At 54.5% G+C, this 21,297-nt stretch overlaps 1 protein-coding gene across 1 annotated transcript; it reads right to left on the minus strand.

Moving 5' to 3' along the window:
- Positions 1–3,079: 3,079 nt before the first annotated feature.
- Positions 3,080–6,033, minus strand: LOC309793469 (forkhead box protein J1-like; the record flags this gene model as incomplete). The annotated part of the gene is made up of 2 exons (XM_082603936.1): positions 3,080–3,847; positions 5,536–6,033. 2 exons carry the CDS (start codon positions 6,031–6,033, stop codon positions 3,080–3,082), a joined length of 1,266 nt encoding a protein of 421 aa, XP_082460062.1.
- Between the last annotated feature and the right edge of the window lie 15,264 nt (positions 6,034–21,297).

The raw sequence follows: 21,297 nt of genomic DNA on the forward strand, positions 1-21,297 counted from the left end.
AGGGACTGTACCACACCTGAGGGTGAAGTGGCTGAAGGGCTTCTCACCTCAAAAGTGGAGATCAAAGGAAATGCGAAACCTGCCCAGAGAGCTTGAGTCATGGGCTCAAAGCCACACAGGGCAAAAGAGAAAGGACAACTCAGTGCAACATGGGGTCCTGGATTGGGATGTTGGAATGGAGAGGAGCATTACTGGGGTGATCTGCAAGACGTGAAGGGGGTCTGCGGTTACATGGGATTACCAGGTCAGTGTTCATTTCCTGATTGTGATGGTGGTACTGGGATTATGGAGGTGTGTCCTTGTTCTAAGGAAACACACACTAAAGTATCTAGTGCTAATGGGGCAGCCTGTCTGCAACTTACTGTTAAGGGCGCAAAATATATATTGACTGGGATTACATCGAATCTCTAAATAAATACGGAGTCACTGAACGTTTTTTCAAAAAGCCACCCAGCCAAGGGCCGGGGCAGGGATGAATAGGAGGGACAGGATCCACTCACGCTTCCCGCCTCCTCCACCGCCAACCCCCAAACGCTGCCTGCTGAAAGGGTGTGTGAAGCCCTGTGTTCTGGCTGCTTCGGAGCCCCCTCTTAGCTTTGGCTGCTCGTTGGCAGCATCCATGGACCCTTAAAAGTGCCAGTGTTTGGGTCCCAGCCCCAGAGACGCTAGTCCCAAGCATAGGGATTTTCAGGAGCTCCTGGGGATTCTTCCTGGCAGCCAGAAGCTTCTTCAGCCTTTTCTTACCTGGCAGGCAGTTCTGCCAGCCCCTGACCTTGCCCCTCTTCCCCCAGCATGGGCCCAGGCAGAGGGTGAGGAGGGGGGACAGTGACCGGCCCCACCTGTCAATCCAGGATGTACCCCTTTTGGCGGGGGCTGGAGGCTGAGCCTGGGGACCAGTGGAGAGGCTGGAGCCCCCATGTTCCCCCAGTGCTGGGGAGCGTGGGGAGGAAGGCCGGAGGGTGGTGGGGAGAGGGAGGGAGTCGTTGCTTAGGGGGTGAAGGGAGTCTCAGAGGGAGGTTGGGGCAGCCTCCTCAGCAAGTGGTGGGAAGGGGATGGGCTGCCTCCTGAGCTCTGTAAGGCCCCAACCCGCCTGGCCCTGCAGTGTGCGCACCCTTCGAAAATATTTTGAGTAATTAGCAAGGGAAAGCAGCAAGTTGGCGGGGGAATGCCAGGTTGTCCTGGAGCCAGCCTCCAGTGCAAGGAAAGAAAGGGGTCTCAGGAGAAAGGGGCCCGTGGAGGCTGGGCAGGATTGTGTAGGACAGTGCCCGTTTGTGTGTGTGTGTGTGTGTGTGTGTCTGTGCGCACGTGCACGTGAGTGCTGGGGGAAGGGGCTGTGCACCACAAGGGCGTGCTGGCGGGGCCAGGTGCAGGCTCGGGGGAGAGATGGGTTCCAGGCAAAGCTGGGGTGAGGGGGTGGAAAGGTGCCTGCTGAGTGTCACATATTTGCTGTGCCTCAGTTTCCCCATCAGAACTCTGGTACGTTGATTCCTCACAGGCTGGAGCTGTAGGGTCTAGGCACCCCGTCTTCCGTCTGCCCTGATGGCCTCCCTCAGCCCCAACCTGCATTGGAGGGAAGGCCCTGGGCGGGGTGAATGAACCCCAGGGTGGCAAGTGGGGCCCCAGGGGCTGGGGCCCTCTGACCTCACACCCTGTCCCTTCAGGAAGGGACCAAGGGAGGGAGGAGCTGGAGACAGGCCCAGGCGAGGACGGCAGGTGAGTCTGGGCAGGCCCTCAACTTGGGCGAGGTGGGGAACGTGAGCCGAGCCCTGGGCAAGAACGGCCTTTGTGAGTGAGTCCCCAGGGCCAGGGAGGGGGCTGTGCCTCCTTTGCCGCCTGCTCCTCGGGGCTGTGGGTACAGTCTCCCCATTGCACATAGAGAGGTGCCGAGGCCCTGGCTGCAGGGGACCCCCGAGGGCCGCCTCTCAGCCCCTTTCTCTCTGGGCACCCAGAGATCCTGAGGAGTGCATCAGGGGACACTCTGCAGGCCTTTGGTGCCCCCCATCTTCCTCCCAGCCATTCCCCCTTGGGCCGTGGCCTCCCCAAAACTGGCCCATGCTTTTCCCCAGAGAAAGTTGCAAGCAGGTCCATTTTGAGACTTTTTAAAACTTTACTTTTAAAAATGTTTTTATTGTAAATCACTTTCTATGAAAAAGGTTAAATTGCCCGATGGGTTAGGAGAGTGGATGTGGGATGCAGCCCAGGGCGTTTATGGTGGAGCAAGACACTCCCCTGCAGGAGTGCAAGCAAGGGCACGGGGCCATCCCCCCATTCCTGGTCCCAGTGGTTCTAGCAAGCACTGCGTCCCTCCCAGTTAAGCCTCAGCTCTAGCTACACTCACTACATTAGTCTGTCTGTCCCCTTTCCCTCTGCAGCTTGGCTGCCCCAGCCCCTAACCCCCAGATCCCCATCTCCCCGCTGCTCTCAGCCTCAAGTTGGGCTCAAAGATTAGGGACACATACCCTCTGCCCCACCTCTAGGGATGAAGCCAGAAGATCCCAGAGGCCTTAGAAAACCTCCTGGCTCCACCCGGCACCCCGGCCTCCTTTCTGTCTCCTCTCTCTTCCCCCCTCCGCCTAGCTCCTCCTCACAGACTGCCAGGAGAGGCCTCTTGGGTGTTCATTTGCGGTCACCTAATCAGCATTGGTTGTACCTGGGAACTTGCTCTGGATAGAGACCTGGGGAGGAGAGCAGGAGTGAGAGAAGCTTGGAAGCTAAGGTGTTCTGGGGCGGGCCCTGTACTGATGTTTCCAGCTTGGCCAGGGCCCCTCCAAGCCGCAGCTCTCATAGTGCAGAGGGCCCTTAGCGTGTCTCTGGGGCAGGGAAGAAGTGGATCAATGAAACACTGTGTGTATGGGGGGCTGGGGAGCGGAGGCAGCAATTTGGGTCCTGGGCCCCAATTCTCAGCCTGCTGGACTAGAATCTGAGGATGGCCTGGGCTGGGGGCCGTGTGGCCTGGTGGGGTGAGCTGGCCCAGCCCCTGCCTGGGCGGTAGGGTGTCCATGGGCCTGCACTGGTGGGGAGGGGGGCAGTCTGGGCCCAGACTTCGGTGCTGTCTGGAGGTGGGGCAGGGCCTGGCTTCTTACAAGAAGGCGCCCAGGCTGGCCCAGTCATGTAGGTCAGAGGCCAGTGTGGCATCCCCGGCCTCAAAGAGGGGCTCGGGGGGCAGGGAGCTACGGGTGCTCTCGTCCCAGGGGTGCTCCAGGAAGGATGTGGCCAGGAAGGTCTCATCAAAGTCCAGGCTGTCGGTAGCCTGCTCCGCTGGAGGCCCCCAGGTAACAGGGCAGTCGATGTGGTGGCCATGGATGGTGAGGTCCACGTCCCCGTGTGAGGCAGGGCTCAGCGGCGGGATCAGCTCCGAGATCTCCAGCGTGCCCAGCTCCCCGTCCAGCGTGCCAGCGTCCAAGATGGCCTCCCAGTCAAAGTTGCCCTTGAGGGGTTCCAGCTCACCCTGCTCCTCCTGGGTCAGCAGCAGGGGGCTGGAGGGCCGCGGGACCTTGGCCTCCTGCTTGGGCAGCGGCTGTTGACGCTTACGCCCCAGCCTGCCCTCGCCTGCACCCCAGCCCGCCTCCCCAGTGGCCTCCTCGAACTCCCGCAGCAGCTGCTGGGCCTCGGTGCTCACGGTCAGTGGCCCGGCCCATGGGGCGGCGCTGGGCTCTGGCGCGGCCTGGCGGGCAAAGGCCGGGTGGATGTGGACTGGGGGCAGCCGCTGCTTCTTCAAGGCCCCACTCAGCAGCCGCTCGGCGTACTGGGGGTCGATGCACCAGAAGCCCCCCTTGCCTGGCTCGTCCTTCTCCCGAGGCACCTTGATGAAGCCCTTCTTCAGGGACAGGTTGTGGCGGATGGAGTTCTGGACACAGGGAGGTAGGAGAGAAGGAAGACAGCTGGGAGAGTGGGTGGGGTCAGTGATGGGGGGCTCCTAGCGCCACTGCCAGTCCCACCACCACCTTCTCTCCGATGGGGGCAGGGGAGACAGAGGCGCTGCTCCGAGCGGGAGGCTCTGGGACACCAGCCACGGGGCACCAGGAGCTGGGAGTGCTGTCGGGGGCTTTTGTTCCCTTTGGCCAGGATATCTGCCTGCTCGGTCATCCGAGCCCTGAGCCGCAGGGTGGCTCTCAGTGCCAGCCTGTCCTGCCCTCCCTCCCTTACCCCGCTGCTTGCGGCCTCTGGTCAAAGGCCTTGGCTCCCCCAGGTCCTGGACGGCCATCTCCCTCTGCCTGGGCCTGGCTGGCCTTCTCTGTTTGTGAAATGAGTGAGTGGGTGTGAGGGTGTGTGTGTGTGGGGCGGGGATGAAGTGTGGGAGGATCTGATGACTTTCCTTGTTTCTAGAGCCGGCTGCTGGCCTGGGCCCTCACCCACCATGTCCCCCTCCTCCCACCCCAGGCTCTGAGGCCTCAGTTGATTATTACCCAGCCAAGAGCATAGCGCTCATTCCTGGGGCCTCTCAGGCTTGGGGTAGGGTGGGGGGTGGTGGAGGGTCTCTGCTTTCTCACCAAGGTTACAAATGGTACCTGCCCCAGGGTCAGGGCCCAAGCAATCGTGGAATAGCTGTGATTACAGGAACTCTGATCCTGTGACCTGTGCCACAGGGAAGGATCTGTGCATCCTCAGGGTCTCTGTCCCCAAGTAGCCCCTGATCCTGATGGTCGAAGAGGCTCAGGGCAGCGTGTGCCCAGCCTGAATCACCATCCTGCCTTGTTCAGGCCTGGGTGCACAGTCCAAACCACGCTGGGGCACAGGGGTCTGGGGCCTGGTGGGTGGGGCCGGCAGGTGAGTAGTGCCCCCTGGCAAGACTGGGAGGTTTACATGGTGGTCTGGGCCCCTTGGCTGCTCTGTGCCAGGTTCCGGAGACTTGGAACATGAAGCCAGTGTGGGAGGAAAGAGCCCCTGTGGAAAGCACGTGGCTGAGGTAATTGTCCCCCCAGGTAGTTCGATGAGAAGAGGGGGAGGAGTGTAGGCAGGAAACTAGGGAGGGCTTGGGGTGGGGGCTGGCACAGCAGCTTTCGGAAGGCCCCGTAGCCCTTCCACTGGGACACCGATGGCCTTCACACCCCGCAGCACGCCCCTCTCCCCTCCCAGAGCCCCTCCAGCCAACTGAAAGCAGGCGGGATGCAGAGTCTGGCAGGAACGATGCTCTGCCTCCAGTCAGGCCCTGACAAACTGACCTTGAGGAGGGTAGTGTCGAGGAATTCCAGGACTTGGGACAAAAATGTGTCCCTCAGTCCATCAACCTACCCTGGGGGGCTGTGTCCACGCATAGTTCAGCCCTGGTCTTTGGGCTGAGCCTGCCGGACGAGTGACAAGTTCTTTCCCCTTGAACCTCTATGTCGGCACCCCTGCAGCCCTCTGAACATCCTCCCTCCTCCGTCTCTGAAGTCAAAGGGGCAGCAGTCCAAGCACTGGGCTCCCTTGAGGTCCTTCCTGGACGGCCTTCCTCTCTCGGGGCCCTGGCCGTACCGCGCCTACTTGGCCTGCGGATCTGGGATGTGAGTCCAGTCCGCGAGGGCATGGGGAGGGAGGGAGGGAGTGCCTCCCTACCTGCCAGGTGGGATCAGCGTGGCGGAAGTAACAGAAGTTGTCCGTGATCCACTTGTAGATGGCCGACAGGGTGATCTTGGTGGCCTTGCTGGCCTGCATGGCCATGCAGATGAGCGTGGCATACGAGTAGGGCGGCTTCACGTGCGGGTTGGTGGCGTAGTCCACGTCGTCGGGAGGCGAGGCCTGCAGCCCCGAGGGGGCGCTCCGCGGCGTGCAGGAGGACGTGGGCTTGCCGGGTGTGTGCGGCTGCCCCAGGCAGGCGGGGTCCGCCGCCAGGGGAGACCCCGGCTCGGCCGAGCCTGCCAGCTCGTGGGAGCCGTGGGGGTCGGTGTCCCCCGAAGGCAGGGCGGGGAGCTCGGCGTTGAGAATGGAGAATTCCTGCAGCCACTGCAGGCTGGTCAGGCTGTCATTCAGGGCGTTGGACTCCTCCAGGCCGCCTTCCGGTCCGGCCTCCTCCGCTGCCCCTGCTCCCGAGACGCGTAGCCAGCTCTCCGCCATATCTGCGGGGACTCTCCGAGGGGGCTGTCAACATCCACGAGCCGAGCCGAGGGTGGCCGCCGAGCTCTCCGGCCCGCTGACTCCCGCGGCTTCAGTTACGCAGCCTCCCGGAAGCGGGCTTCCATCCCGCGATCCGGGGGTAGCCTCCTCCAAACGGAATGTGGTGCCTGCGGGGACCAGAGCGGGAACTGAGCCCTCTTTCCCCACCCCCGAGGGGAGAGTGTGGGCGAGGGGGGAGGCTCTTACTAAAATCCTTCCTGCAGCCGGGGAGGATCTTTTACTGCCGAGGTCTGGGAAACAGAAGGTGTGCCCGGGGCTCCGACCCACACGGGGTTCGCCTCGCTCTTTTCCTCTTGGATCTTTTAGAGGAGACTTAATTAGCCCAACGAGGGAATAGTGTAGGGGCATGCGAGGCCACCCCTTTCTCCCTCAAAGCGGGGAATTAACCCCCCTCTCTCCGTCCACAACCAATGGAAATGGGGCGAGAGAGTCCAGGAGGGCAGTACGACGGGTCGGGGGGCGGGGGAGGTCGTCTGATCTTTGAAAAGGGATATTAGGATGGGGCTCAAGGGGAAGGAAGGAAACAATACAGAGAGTTATAAGGGGGTGGGAAGTGAGTGTCCCCCAAACGCCTCTGATGTCAGTCCCCGGGCCCTCCACTTCCGTCGGGGACGGATGGGAGAGCGGGCTGGTACTGACGCCCTCCCTTCCCACGGCCGGCAGCCCTCCCCGTCCCTTACCTGGCTCAGAGCGCAGCCCGGGCCAAAGGAAGCTTCTCAAAGAAATTCCTCCCACCGCCCACCCTCACCGCGGCTCTCTGCTCCCAGCTCCAGGGCCCAGCCAGCAATCCTCGTCGCCACTCACGCCCGCCGGCGCCTCTCTGAAAGCCAGCGGCTGGGGACCGGCACTCAGTAGCCGCTCGCAAGGCGTCTCCTGCTGCCGTGGCGACGCCCCGCCCATATAAACAGCTTCCGCTTCTGCCATTGGCCAGGGCATCTCCAAAGAGACCGCGGGCTCTTAACGGCTCTCTCACGCGGTAACTCTCTTCCAGCTCCCTCCTGCCGCCCTCTCCCGCGCGCGACCCAGCCCCCTACCCGCCACCGCGTCCCGGCTCCGCGCATTCCCGCCCGACGGCCCCGCGCAGGGCTCGGAGAGGCGCGCGGCTCGGCGCTCCCGCAGAGGCCCCGGGGCCCTCGGCGAGCAGTTCGCCGCGGGAACCGTCCTCCGCCCCACCCCCTTCCCATCTGGGCTGCTCAGAGGTGGCGACGGCTCCTGGGACGCAGCCCGTGGCGCGGGGGCCAGGGCTGGGTGCATGCTTGGGGCTTTCCTTTCCTCTCCTCTGGGCTGCGAGTGGCACTTCCTCACGTTTCTGCGGCCTGTCCCGGTCTCCCGACCGAGTGTCGTCTTGGTGCCCGCAAGCAGGTCTGACTCTCCGATGCCACCTGCCGCTCAGGTCCGCAGAAACCGCAGCCCCGGTCGCAGGCACCCCAAGGCGGCTAGGGTAATCCAGTGTTTCCCGGTAAGCGCCCCCTCCCCGCCCCGTCCTCAGCAAGATTCCCAGAAGCTGACATTCCAGAGGCTTCTTCGGAAGTGCTCTCCCTCCTTTCCAGATAGCCTAGGAAACAGAGCCGTTGGGTGAAACCCAGGAAAGCCGTGGACTTGCCAAATTCTTTGACTGGGGTCATTTGCCCCATTAATTTCACCAGCCTTTAAGTGACGGACTAACGGTGGACTGTGGTCCTTCCTCCTCCCCTCCCCCAGCCTCCCTCCCGTCACCAGCTTTCCTGCTCTTCAGTTATTGAGGAGCTGCAGTTGGAAGTTCTCTGGTTGAAGGGGGTGGGTGGAGGTGAGGGCTCCTTATCAGGCCTCTGGGCAGGAGCTGTGCCCGGGGGATGGTACACCAGCTCCCACCCAGAAACATGTCTTTTCCTCTACCCCTTGCCCTCTCTCACTCCTCCATGTCCAGCTTGTCTTGAGTCAAAGTTTTTTTTTTTCTTCCCAAGTATTTATTGTTTTATTTTAATTTTTATTTTATTTTTTTATTAGTTTCTGCTTTATAACAAAGTGAATCAGTCATACATATACATCTGTTCCCACATCCCTTCCCTCAGGCATCTCCCTCCCTCCCACCCTCCCCATCCCACCCCTCCAGGCGGTCACAAAGCACCGAGCTGATCTCCCTGTGCTCTGCGGCTGCTTCCCACTATCTACCTTACGTTTGGTAGTGTATATATGTCCATGCCTCTCTTTCGCTTTGTCACAACTTACCCTTCCCCCTCCCCATATCCTCAAGTCCATTCTCAAGTAGTTCTGTGTCTTTATTCCTGTTTTACCCCTAGGTTATTCATGACATTTTTTTAAATTCCATATATATGTGTTAGCATACGGTATTTGTCTTTCTCTTTCTGACTTACTTCACTCTGTATGACAGACTCTAGGTCTATCCACCTCATTACAAATAGCTCAGTTTCGTTTCTTTTTATGGCTGAGTAATATTCCATTGTATATATGTGCCACATCTTCTTTATCCATTCATCCGATGATGGACACTTAGGTTGCTTCCATCTCCGGGCTATTGTGAATAGAGCTGCAATGAACATTTTGGTACATGCCTCTTTTTGAATTATGGTTTTCTCAGGGTATATGCCTAGTAGTGGGATTGCTGGGTCATATGGTAGTTCGAGTTTTAGTCTTTTAAGGAACCTCCATACTGTTCTCCATAGTGGCTGTACCAATTCACATTCCCACCAGCAGTGCAAGAGTGTTCCCTTTTCTCCACACCCTCTCCAGCATTTACTGTTTCTAGATTTCTTGATGATGGCCATTCTGACTGGTGTGAGATGATATCTCATTGTAGTTTTGATTTGCATTTCTCTAATGATTAATGATGCTGAGCATTCTTTCATGTGTTTGTTGGCAGTCTGTATATCTTCTTTGGAGAAATGCCTATTTAAGTCTTCTGCCCATTTTTGGATTGGGTTGTTTGTTTTTTTGCTATTGAGCTGCATGAGCTGTTTTTAAATTTTGGAGATTAATCCTTTGTCAGTTGCTTCATTTGCAAATATTTTCTCCCATTCTGAGGGTTGTCTTTTGGTCTTGTTTATGGTTTCCTTTGCTGTGCAAAAGCTTTGAAGTTTCATTAGGTCCCATTTGTTTATCTTTGTTTTTATTTCCATTTCTCTAGGAGGTGGGTCCAAAAGGATCTTGCTGTGATTTATGTCATAGAGTGTTCTGCCTATGTTTTCCTCTAAGAGTTTGATAGTTTCTGGCCTTACATTTAGGTCTTTAATCCATTTTGAGCTTATTTTTGTGTATGGTGTCAGGGAATGATCTAATCTCATACTTTTACATGTCCCTGTCCAGTTTTCCCAGCACCACTTATTGAAGAGGCTGTCCTTTCTCCACTGTACATTCCTGCCTCCTTGATCAAAGATAAGTTGACCATATGGGTGTGGGTTTATCTCTGGGCTTTCTATCCTGTTCCATTGATCTATCTTTCTGTTTTTGTGCCAGTAAAACACTGTCTTGATTACTATAGCTTTGTAGTGTAGTCTGAAGTCAGGGAGCCTGATTCCTCCAGCTCCGTTTTTCGTTCTCAAGATTGCTTTGGCTATTCGGAGTCTTTTGTTTTTCCAAACAAAGTTTGAATTTTTTTGTTCTAGTTCTGTGAAAAATGCCAGTGGTAGTTTGATAGGGATTGCATTGAACCTGTAGATTGCTTTGGGTAGTAGAGTCATTTTCACAATATCGATTCTTCCAATCCAGGAGCATGGTATATCTCTCCATCTATTTGTATCATCTTTAATTTCTTTCATCAGTGTCTTATAATTTTCTGCATACAGGTCTTTTGTCTCCTTAGGTAGGTTTATTCCTAGGTATTTTATTCCTTTTGTTGCAATGGTAAATGGGGGTGTTTTCTTGATTTCACTTTCAGATTCTTCATCATTAGTGTACAGGAATGCCAGAGATTTCTGTGCATTAATTTTGTATCCTGCTACTTTTCCAAATTCATTGATTAGCTCTAGTAGTTTTCTGGTAGCATCTTTAGGATTCTCTATGTATAGTATCATGTCATCTGCAAACAGTGACAGCTTTACTTCTTCTTTTCCAATTTGGATTCCTTTTATTTCCTTTTCTTCTCTGATTGCTGTTTCTAAAACTTCCAAAACTAAGTTGAATAAGAGTGGTGAGAGTGGGCCACCTTGTCTTGTTCCTGATCTTAGTGGAAATGGTTTCAGTTTTTCACCATTGAGGACAATGTTGGCTGTGGGTTTGTCATTTATGGCCTTTATTATCTTGAGGAAAGTTCCCTGTATGCCTACTTTCTGCAGGGTTTTTATCATAAATGGGTGTTGAATTTTGTCGAAAGCTTTCTCTGCATCTATTGAGATGATCATATGGTTTTTCTCCTTCAATTTGTTAACATGGTGTATCACATTGATTGATTTGCGTATATTGAAGAATCCTTGCATTCCTGGCATAAACCCCACTTGATCATGGTGTATGATCCTTTTAATGTGCTGTTGGATTCTGTTTGCTAGTATTTTGTTGAGGATTTTTGCATCTATGTTCATCAGTGATATTGGCCTGTAGTTTTCTTTCTTTGTGACATCCTTGCCTGGTTTTGGTATCAAGGTGATGGTGGCCTCGTAGAATGAGTTTGGGAGTGCTCCTCCCTCTGCTATATTTTGGAAGAGTTTGAGAAGGATAGGTGTTAGCTCTTCTCTAAATGTCTGATAGAATTCGCCTGTGAAGCCATCTGGTCCTGGGCTTCTGTTTGTTGGAAGATTTTTAATCACAGTTTCCATTTCAGTGCTTGTGATTGGTCTATTCATATTTTCTATTTCTTCCTGATTCAGTCTTGGCAGGTTGTGCATTTCTAAGAATTTGTCCATTTCTTCCAGGTTGTCCATTTTCTTGGCATAGAGTTTCTTGTAGTAATCTCTCATGATCTTCTATATTTCTGCAGTGTGAGTTGTTATTGAGTCAAAGTATTAAAAGCGTGCTGGAGAAAGTCGGACAGCAACTTTCACAAATAAGCCAACTGCGCAGTTAACACCTCTTCTTCCCTCGTGAACAGTTTTATTCATTTTTAAGAATCATGCAGCAGTCCATAAATATTGCATCCTTGACGTCCCCACTGTAGTGTGCCCATGAGTGTACTCCAGGGAGTGAGGGGTACACAGATGGCACAACAGTACACACATATTTACACACACTAGGTGTGCAGATCCTAAAGCACAGTGAGCAAGCAGCATGCCAAGGTCAGGTGAACAGGACAAAAACCCTCCCCAGGTGAGATGGCTTAACGTGTGTGGATCCGTGCCCAGGAGACGCCCCAGCATTGGCATGGCCTCTGGTAGGATGGGACTGGGGAGGAGAAGGAAAAAGGGCTCTGTGAGAAGGCTGGGATCACCACACCACCCGGAAGTGAGCTCATAGGTGAGCTCCGACTTGAGTGTGGCAGGAAGGAACCCCAGGCCTCCGGTTAGTCTGTGTCCTTGTGTGAGAAACCAGGCCCCGTCATATTCTCTGTGGGTCAACTGCTAACAACATGACCATCTCCAGATGATGACTGGGGCGGCTGTCCTGTTCCCCGACCAGGCTCTGTGCCCTGTTCCCTGATCCCAGCCCTTTTGGATGGGATATTTCTGCTCGCCAAAGAGCTAAATGAGGGCAAAGAGGTGCGGGGATGGGGGAGAGAGCAGGAACTGTCTGAGAAACAGGAGTGAAGGGCCACTTCTCACCCGGGTATGTCTTGGTTATGGAACCAAGGCCTTGAGGAATCTCTCTGAGCCTCTTCCTGGGAGAAGACAGACCCTCCAGAAAGGGTGAAGACAATGGCTTCCTCTTAGGGTTCCTGGCCACTGTGGCGACTGTTTACCTACATCTCCTTCATCTCAGGTAACACCACACTCTGAATACTACCTGCTGGGAGAGGAGGTGGATCTGTATGCCACCACCCCAGGCTCAGGGAGAGTCCCCTTCCCTAGTGCTTCTGGGGCTCAGATTTCAAGGAAATCAGGAAGTGTGGTTATTGCTGGAATCATCAATATGAAAGGGTCTGTAAGAATGTTTCGGGGAAAGAAAGGACATTAACAGGGGTCTGAAACAGCAGAGCCCACTGCAGGATTTCAGAGCGGGTGGACACGGGAACTCAAGGCAGAAGCTGAGATTTGGCTTGGCTCATGTAGTGTCTGTCAGGACCACAGGCCTCCGCCTGCCCACCCCCAGGGCAGGATGTGAACCACAACCACCAGGCAGTGAGGGTCACCACGCACCTGATGGCACAAGGCAGCCACACAGGAGGTGCAAAAGATCCCCCGGCACTGGGCTCTCTTTGAGGCCTTGGGAAGGACCCTGAAAAGTTCCTCTAGGGCAACAATTCCAACTACTAATTCAGGCCATCATGGTGGGCATAGCCTAGGGCTCTGTCACATCTCAGCCTCACAAACTGTTGGATCCCACTTTGCTTCTCAATCTCATGCTCCACTAACTAACCACCTCTTCCAAAAGCCAGCAGACAATGCATCTATCAGAGAGCTATGAGGAATCCATTGATAACACTAGTGTTGAGAGACGAACAGCCAACAGCTTACGGTCTTGCTGTTTCAGACTGTTATTTATATGCCTACACTGGACTGGGGTGGGGTGGACATGTGATTTGAACAATATCTCTAAATCTCTGATGAGCCTATGGAAGGCAGTACCTCCGGCTCCCCCCATCAGGCTCAGCTGATCTGGAGGACAGGGGAGGAAAACCGGTGGGATGGGGAGCCTCCCAGACCACCACTGACCCCAGCTCAGCCCTTCCCCCAACCTCCTTTGGGGTTCCTGGGCACCAAATGAGAACCACCGGTCCACCCCTCTCTCAGCTTCTTTCTTCAACTCTTTCAGAAAAGCGGGGTGGAGACGGGGGCAGCAGGGGTAAGAATGCCACCTGACAGGGCGGTAGTGATGAAACGTGATAATATACGACAGTCCCTAACAAGTGCCTGGTACATAGAAGGGGTCAAAAATGCCTTTGCAGTGTCACCTTAGGATGGAGCCCCAGGCCTTCTTGAGTGCACCTGATCATAAAGAACTCCCCGGTAGGTCATCATGTAACTGAGGGGTTCTCAGATTCAAGGCCTCCTTCCTAAGCAGACACACGAGGCATAGCCTCTGCTACCAGAAGCAAGAACTGTTTTCCCAACCAACCTTCTGGTGGTTGCCACTGCTTCTTGTCCTTGAGAGAGGAGCTCCTAATGCATTTTGAGGGAAACCCCACTTACAGTGCAATATGGCTTTCCCTTCTCACAGGAGTCATCCCCCAACGCCACCCCAATCTGCAGGTCTCAGATTGGTTATGATGTCCCAGAGACTAGAAAATGCCAGATGGGTGTTTGTAATGAAGTCACCCAAACTCTTGAGTCTTCTTGGTCTACCTCCTAAGGAGAAAAAAAAAAAAAGATACAAAAGAAATAACCAGTCTGTAGACCACAGCTCCACCTGAAGATCAAGATACAGTGGAAACATTCCAGAGACTCTCTGCAAAGGGTCTCATGAGCTGCAGTTCGAGTGGCTTTAGCCCACAAGGAGAAAAGAGGTTTCCAGTCCCTTCTGAGAGGGGAAGGATCACGGTTGCGGAAGAAGATGAGTCTGGGAGAAGGGTCAGGTGCCCTCAGCATCCAGCTTTCACGTGGGTCTAAAAAGTCTCCGTGTGTCTGGCTGAGGATGCCCAGGAGGTCAGTGGTGCCATGAGACCAGGATGGGATGTGAGAACGGGAGGAGAGCCCTGGTACAGGGGCTAAGGCTCTCAGATGGCCAAAGGATCCCACACGCAGAGCCTGTTCTCGGGGTCCTCCAGGCTGCCAGAAGATGGGCGTCTGCGCTGCGTGTTCCGACGACTGACCACGTTGTCGTCAGCCTGCCAGGCACCTGAGAAGAGGAAAGGAAGGTTACCGGACCTTTGGTTTGGTGCAGATGGTGTCTCTGGCAGGACAGTCCGGGAGTTTGGCACGAAAGCTGGCAAGATGTGCATTAGCTGGAACTCCCACAGGGTGCAAACCACAGCACGTGAAACTTGGGAGCAGTGGCGTCCACTGGGTGAGGGACAGTCATGGCCACTGTGGCCCACTGATGGAGGGACATGCAGGATGGTCCTTGTTTTGTGAGCTTGCCGTAGGATCCACCTTTGTATCTTTATTTGGTCTTGAAGTTTGCCTAAGTGTTACAGCGGACCAGGAAAAGAAACTGAGTCTGGCTGAGACTTTCACGAGAGCAGGAGGAGGTGAAGGGGAGGGAGAAGAGTGTGTTAATTTGGGCTCAGAGTTAGTGTTTGCTGTGGGGGCCAGGGTGGGGCAGGAAGGGACTGGCTGCCCAGCAGGGTGCCAGGGACCAAATGGCATGGCAGAGAACAGAGTGACAGCTGTTCCTCTCCTTCTGCACCCGAACAGCCCACCGAGAGTTGCTATCAGCTGGTGCCACCAACCCCAGGAGACATTAGCTCCAGAGCTTTGGGGTCCCCTGGGTACCATCCACGAAACTCATCATCTTCCCCCCTTGTCCTGCAGTTCCTGCACGAGAAGCACCCGCTGCCCATGCTGGAAACCCACTCTTGGTGCTTCTCTCTCCTTCATGCTCTGTATCCAATCCATCCTGACCTCCTGCTTGTTCAAGCTCTAGTAAGGTCTAAATCTGTAGTCAGAAAACCGGGATACAGCCCCAGCTTGTAACGTACTGACTGTGTGACCTTGGGCAGGTCACTGTACTTGGAGCCCTGGTTTTCCCATCCATCAGATGGGAGACAAGTACTTACACCCCAGGGATGCCGTGAGACTAAGCGAGGTGACATGGAAGAGTGGTGAGCAGGGCGCCTGACTCACAGAATGTGCGCGAAAACCATCCGCCCCCCAGGCCTTGTTCAGGCTACACTCATCTCCCCCAAGTCGTCCTCCCAGCCCACAGAATGACTCCATCTGATTCAGTCCCCCCAGTGCAGCGAGATGCCCCTTCTGAAGGGAGAGGATGAAGCCCTAACCCCCTGAGTTGGGGGAAAGCCTTCCATTCTCTGGCCGAGGACTGCTGAGCTGCCTCTTCCAGCACCTGCCCCCAGAAGGCCCCCCCTGAAGCCAGATGGGGTCCAGCGTGCTCCGAAGTGCTCCCCCACTGGCCCGTACCACTACCCCATTTCTCATGCTGTGTGGAAATTGCTGGATCCTCCAGCACACGGTGATCTCCTCCAGGGCAGAGCCGAGAGCCATGCCCTTCAGAGGGCTCAGTTCGTGGACGGAGCCGGCTGACCCTGGAGGGTGGGCGTGAGGCTCACTGTGTCACATTTGAGGGAGGCCACTCACAAATGTCTGGCGTCAGCTTCAGTTTAGGCCAGCCCAAGACACGAAACCCTTTAATGGCAGAAACACTAGGATTCAGCGGGTATAAATTGTGTATACCCATAAATGTCCTGGTGTGCTAATCCGCCCTAAGGCTCTAATAATAGTCTTGTGGAGGTGGACCCCAGGGGAAGGGGAGTGAGTGGGACAGGAAATGTTTAGGTATCTCTCACAGCCAGATGGAATGCGGGGATCTGTACTCCCTGGGGGTACCGGAGTCCGGCACATGGGTCCACAGTGCTTTTCCCCTCTAAGGGTGACAGGATGCAGAGCAGGCAAGATTGCGCTTTTAAGTTAGGAACCCCCAGATGAAATAAGTTGTTCCTTCATTTTATATAATTTGGTAGATCTCATACTTATTCCTCTGTGTTTAATGGGCAGGACTCCGGAACTGTGGCTGTTTGGTAGGAACGACCAAAAGCAAATGGTAAACAGGAGAGAAGACACACACACACACACACACACACACACACACACACACACAAAGTGAAATCAAAACACTGCCGCAGCCTCGCCGCCACCACCACTGGCTGCCAGGCTGCCTGGCTCTGAATTCTTGAGTCCTTGCTACAAACACCACCGGTCCAGATTCTGAGCCAGGGCTGAAAACTGGCTCCTTCTGAAACAGCCTGAAGACTCAGACCTGAAGTCTCTGATCTCCCCAGCTTCTTGGTACAGTCGGTGGTTCTCTTTCCTCTAAAAAGGCTTCTGCCAGACCCTCGGCGAAACCCTGCTGCTCCGTGCATCCTGGATGCGGAAGGTAAGCCTGGAAGGCGCAGGAGGACTTCCTGAGCGAGTGCTACCATTCTGTCCAGCCCTCAGCCAGAAAAGGGAGCCTGGAGATTCAAAATCCTTCCCGGGAGGTAGAGAAAGGTGGTTCCCACTTAATTCCCTCCTCAGGCTCAGAAACGGGGGAGTGAAGACACCTCTAGAGGCAGATTTGGGGAGCACATCTAGGGGGATTCCACACACCTCTTTCCTGCCTCTACCCAGCCACTAATTAAATTTAAGATCTGTAACAGTTCCACCATCTTGTAGAGTTTCTCTCCAAGAAAAGAGAGGGCCTCCCTGGTGGCGCAGTGGTTGAGAGTCCGCCTGCCGATGCAGGGGATACGGGTTCGTGCCCCGGTCAGGGAGGATCCCATATGCCGCGGAGCGGCTGGGCCCGTGAGCCATGGCCGCTGAGCCTGCGCATCCGCAGCCTGTGCTCCGCAACGGGAGAGGCCACAACAGTGAGAGGCCCGCGTACGGAAAAAAAAAAAAAAAAAAAGAGAAAGTTAATTCCGATTTTTCCTTAGTATCTGCGAAGCATAAGCCTTCCTAGTGGCGTCTTAGTCTTGGGTTATTTCAGGTCTCCATAAGTACTTTTCTTTGTTTTGTTTTTGGCTGTGCAGTGGCTTGGAGGATTTTAGTTCTCCGACCAGGGATTGAACCAGGCCACTGAAGTGAAAGTGCTGAGTCCTAACCACTGGACTGCCAGGGAATTCCCTCCATAAATACTTTTAGATTTCATCGGTATGCCCACTCCTGTCCAATGACATCATTTAAAAACATCTGTATCGGGCTTCCCTGATGGCGCAGTGGTTGAGAGTCTCCCTGCCGATGCAGAGGACAAGGGTTTGTGCCCTGGTCCGGGAAAATCCCAAATGCCACGGAGCGGCTGGGCCCGTGAGCCATGGCCGCTGAGCCTGCGCGTCCGGAGCCTGTGCTCCGCAACGGGAGAGGCCACAACAGTGGGAGGCACGCGTACCACAAAAAACAAAACAAAACAAAACAAAAACATTTGTATTTCCACTAATAAACTCAAATTATCTTTGCTTTTTCCCATCACACCACCCAGAGCCTTTTCACAGAATTGCCACTGGTCCCCTGGCCACTATCCTGACGCCTGTGTGATACTCCATCAGGTTCCTTGGGGCCCTGTCTACCTAGCATGGCCTCGCGATTATAGTCAGCTCATCACCTACAATGGTCAACTCAGATTTCCTCCCTTTGAGAACCTTGCAGAACAATCTCAGAACATACCATCGCCCCCCCACCTTGGTCTCGGGGCCAAAGAAGACCCACAGGCTTCTTAGCGGAAGAGGTGCTGGAATGACACAGGTGCTTTCTCAACATCACTCCCACAAGGGTGATGAGAGCAGCGAGGATGGGGACCTGAGCCATCCTTGCCGCGAGCTGGGGCTCCTGGCAGAGCACCTGTGGGCCTGGGGAGGGTGGACCATGGGGTGCTCCCCGGGCTCCCTCCTTGTGGGCGCTCCGTGAGGCGAGTGGCATCCGTGTGGGGAGGGAAACAGTGTGGAGAGGGAGACCAAGTGCCTGAGAAGCTGTCCTGATGGCCAAGCCAGCCTGAGGCACCTCAGTCATAGGAAGGAACTTTGAACTCACAGCTGAGCGTGGTGAGGTCTGTTGATTCCATGGGACCTACCACAGTGGATGCTCCTGTCATTAACCTGACATTAACCTGACAGATTCTTCCAGAGAGTTCCCCAGCTCTTTACTACCAGTGTGACGCTAACAGCAGAACCCGAGAAACATTTTACCAAGAGAGCAGATGCACTTTCCTTCTCTCGTAAGAGCCCTTGAGACCTCAGGGTGAGGCTACGATGCGACCCTCAACTCCCTCTCCCGGCAGGCGCCACTGTCATTCGGTTTCATGTCTGGCCTGAACGGTGAAGCCAGTTTAATCTGAGAATGGCTGGCTCCCGAGATCACCGTAAAGAAGCCCAGACATTGTTTTCCTTCCAGGCCTCGCTCTCCTGCCGCAATCCCAGAGTGGAATAAACATCCACCAGCAGGTTGGCCCGAAGGAGTTAGGGAGAGGAGGAAGCACAAGGCCTGGGGTCAGTTTCCACCAGCATGGGCGGCTAAAACAATTCCCAGGAGCTCTCTCTGCCAAACACGGGGGTTGGTGGGGAGCCACTGCGGGGAGGCAGGAGCCTAGATTCCTCTCTTGAAGCCCAGTGAGCGGCTGGCCGGCACAGCTGCCACAGACTCAGGGCGGAATGAGGGCAGAGATGGCCTCTTCCCCAACTAGTGACCAAAACAAATCCTGCCTGTAACCTTTGCCACCGAAGCATCCCCGCTTTTGTGGAACAGGGATTAATCTAGTCTCACAAATATTTATTTTTCCTGGAAAATTTCAGCATATTAAATACAGGCTCTTGCCAGTTAGGAACGGAAGCCTCAGCGAGGGCCCCTCGGATGTGCGTGCGCCCAGCAAGCTTGGGGTTGGGTGTGGGTGAACATGAACTTTCACACGAAGTCTGGGTAACCTAAATGAGTTTCAAAATAAACAAACTGGACAGACAGACGTACATTTGGCAAAAAGACATGAGAAACAAATGGACAGACAGAAGCCAGGTAAAGAGTGGGAAGGCAGGAAGTGAAGTGTACCCTGGACCTCAGCCACTCTGGCCCAAGCCTGGCTGGGTCAACGCTAAGTGGGAAGGGACCGGAGAGCCCCTGGGAAGGCTGTGGGAGGCGTCTCTGGGGATTACGGCTTCCTCCACCACAAGCCTGCATGGGGCCAGAGGGGTGAGTACATGGGTCTTCTGCAAGCTGATGGAGAGTGGCAACCACAGGAGTTTGTGTCCCTCCAGCACCTGTAACCACGTTGCAAAGAGAGTAAAGCAATGGACCCATGGCGGGACCTGGCTGTCCTGAAGCTTAAACATGTCCAGGGCATGTTTAAGAGATTACAAACCACGCAACATGAAGGCAGTCTCTGCTGTGAACCAAGGAGGGGCAATTTCGACCTAGTCCACCAGGCAAGACGTGGCTTTAGAGCCATGGTTGGTGAAGCCCTTGGTGAGCATGGAGCAGAGAGACATCAGTGCCCAGAGTGTAACTGACAGGTGGGCTCCTCCTGAGAACTCATCCTGGATTCAGTTTAGTGTCATGAGAAGGAATAAGGGGCACGTTGATGGCCCTGATTGAATTTATAGAGTTAGGGCTCCAGGGAGAAGAGTTACCCTCGACCCCTGATTGTTCCTTTGGGATCCAAATCTAGGGAGCACAAGGCAACTGGTGGTAGCCCAGGGCTCACTGGGTCACAGAGCTAGTCTATAAAATGCTGGCATTGAAATTCCTCTCTGATCCTAACTAAACACTCTCCTTTGAGTGGCTACAGGTTCCCTTTTCAAGGGCTCAGGCTCTCTTTCCAAGACCTTATCACAGAGGCCGTGTCTGCCTAAAACTGCCTGTTGATGGAAACAAGACCAGGCCCCCTGCCATGGGATCTGCAAGATCATGATGGAGTGGGCACGGTCAGGTCAAATCGGAAGGCTTTGGAGGTATTTTTGTGCCTTTCTCCATGCCCAAATAGATTCGCTTAGAGCAGAGTCGCTCTTTGCCCAAGGACTCTCCCAAGGCTGCCTCACTTCCTTTCAGCAACTGGCTCCCAGCACCTTAGCAAAGCCCATGCCTTCTTGCAGGAACTGCAGGGCAGGAGATGGGTGTCCCAGGGTGAGAGCAGGGGTGCGAGCAGGGGAGCGTCTCCCACCAAGTTCATGTTCAGCAGACTGCCACTCACCGGCTAAGCAGACCGCAGAGCACAGCTTATTGGCCAGTGCTTTCATGCTGGCGATGTCAAAGTCATTGTTATTGTCACACTCCATACCTAGAAATGCGAATGTCCTCTGGCCTCTAACGGAGTTAAGGCAGTTAGAGAGGACCTGGCTGTGTTTTTCTCTGCTTTGCTGTCCTTAAAATAAAAATCTTAAGGATGGAGACAAAAAACATCAAATCATATGTTAAAAAAAAGACAATAATTAAGTGGGGAGAGAGGACAATAAAGGAAACTGCGTGGGTACGTTTGTGTTCTCGCTCTGTTCTGCTCTGTTTCCTTAACTGGCCCCTTTCCAGCCTTCGTTCCAGGGAAATCAGACCCTGGGGAGGTCTGTGGGATTCGGACACGCAGACCCGGGCCCAGAGCAGAGCCTAAGCCAGGCTGGAAGAGCTAGGAGAGCCACGGGGGAAGTGACCCCGGGCTCAGGCCTGTGTCTGTCGGTGCACGTGAGGTGTGTTTATGACCACAAGGCTCTGCGAAATGACTAATACATAAAATGGCAATTAAAGCTCTTTGGTCCCGTAATTTTGCACCTCAAATCAAAGAATCGCATTGCTTGCAAAATTATGATTTATTTTCTTTGAGACTTAATTTTCTATTCTGAAGATGTTTTAAGGGGCTGACCAGAAACCTACAGTCGTGTAAGATGGGAAGGGGACAATTTTAGATGTTATTTTTTCAAGCCCCCACCCGGTTTTTTTTTCCTTGGTGAAAGGGAGAGGAAGAAACATACATCTACTGTGTACAGCATGTCAGGTGGAAACCACATATGGAATGTCAGGCGGAAACCACGTACTGCCCTGTGCCTTTTAGAAGCAAATATTCTACTGGGGACGACAATCACAATGGAGAACTCAGAGCCTTGCGCCCTGAAGACATCAACCGAGGAGAGGTAGCGCCCAACTCCGGCTTGGTTGGCGTGCACGTGCGGCAGAGGCACAGCCTGGGCGACCACCCCTCCTCCGGCACTACTTGGCCAGGAGAGAGTGGTCATGTGCACGTGCGCACCCCCTGCACACCACACAACCCCCCAAGCAACTGCCATGGCCAAAGCAGAAGCGACTAGCATGACATCTGCATCCAGGCTGGGATCCAGGTTTGCTCTGGAGGTTGCCCCTCTGTGGAGGCACCTCAGAGGAGCAGACGGAAGAGACACCGGTTCCTGGGACGCCTGGTCCTACAATCCCAGGTGGGATTCCCAGCTCGCCTACCCTCCCCCCCCCCGCCACTTCCTTGCTCTATATGTAGGTCGTTCCTTCGCTTCTCGGCTTACTAGAAACCAAATTCTTCCGACTGAAGATATGATTGACCTTATTTACA

The sequence above is a fragment of the Mesoplodon mirus genome, assembly GCF_964341445.2.
Source record: "Mesoplodon mirus genome assembly, chromosome: 18".
Lineage (NCBI taxonomy): Eukaryota > Metazoa > Chordata > Mammalia > Artiodactyla > Ziphiidae > Mesoplodon > Mesoplodon mirus.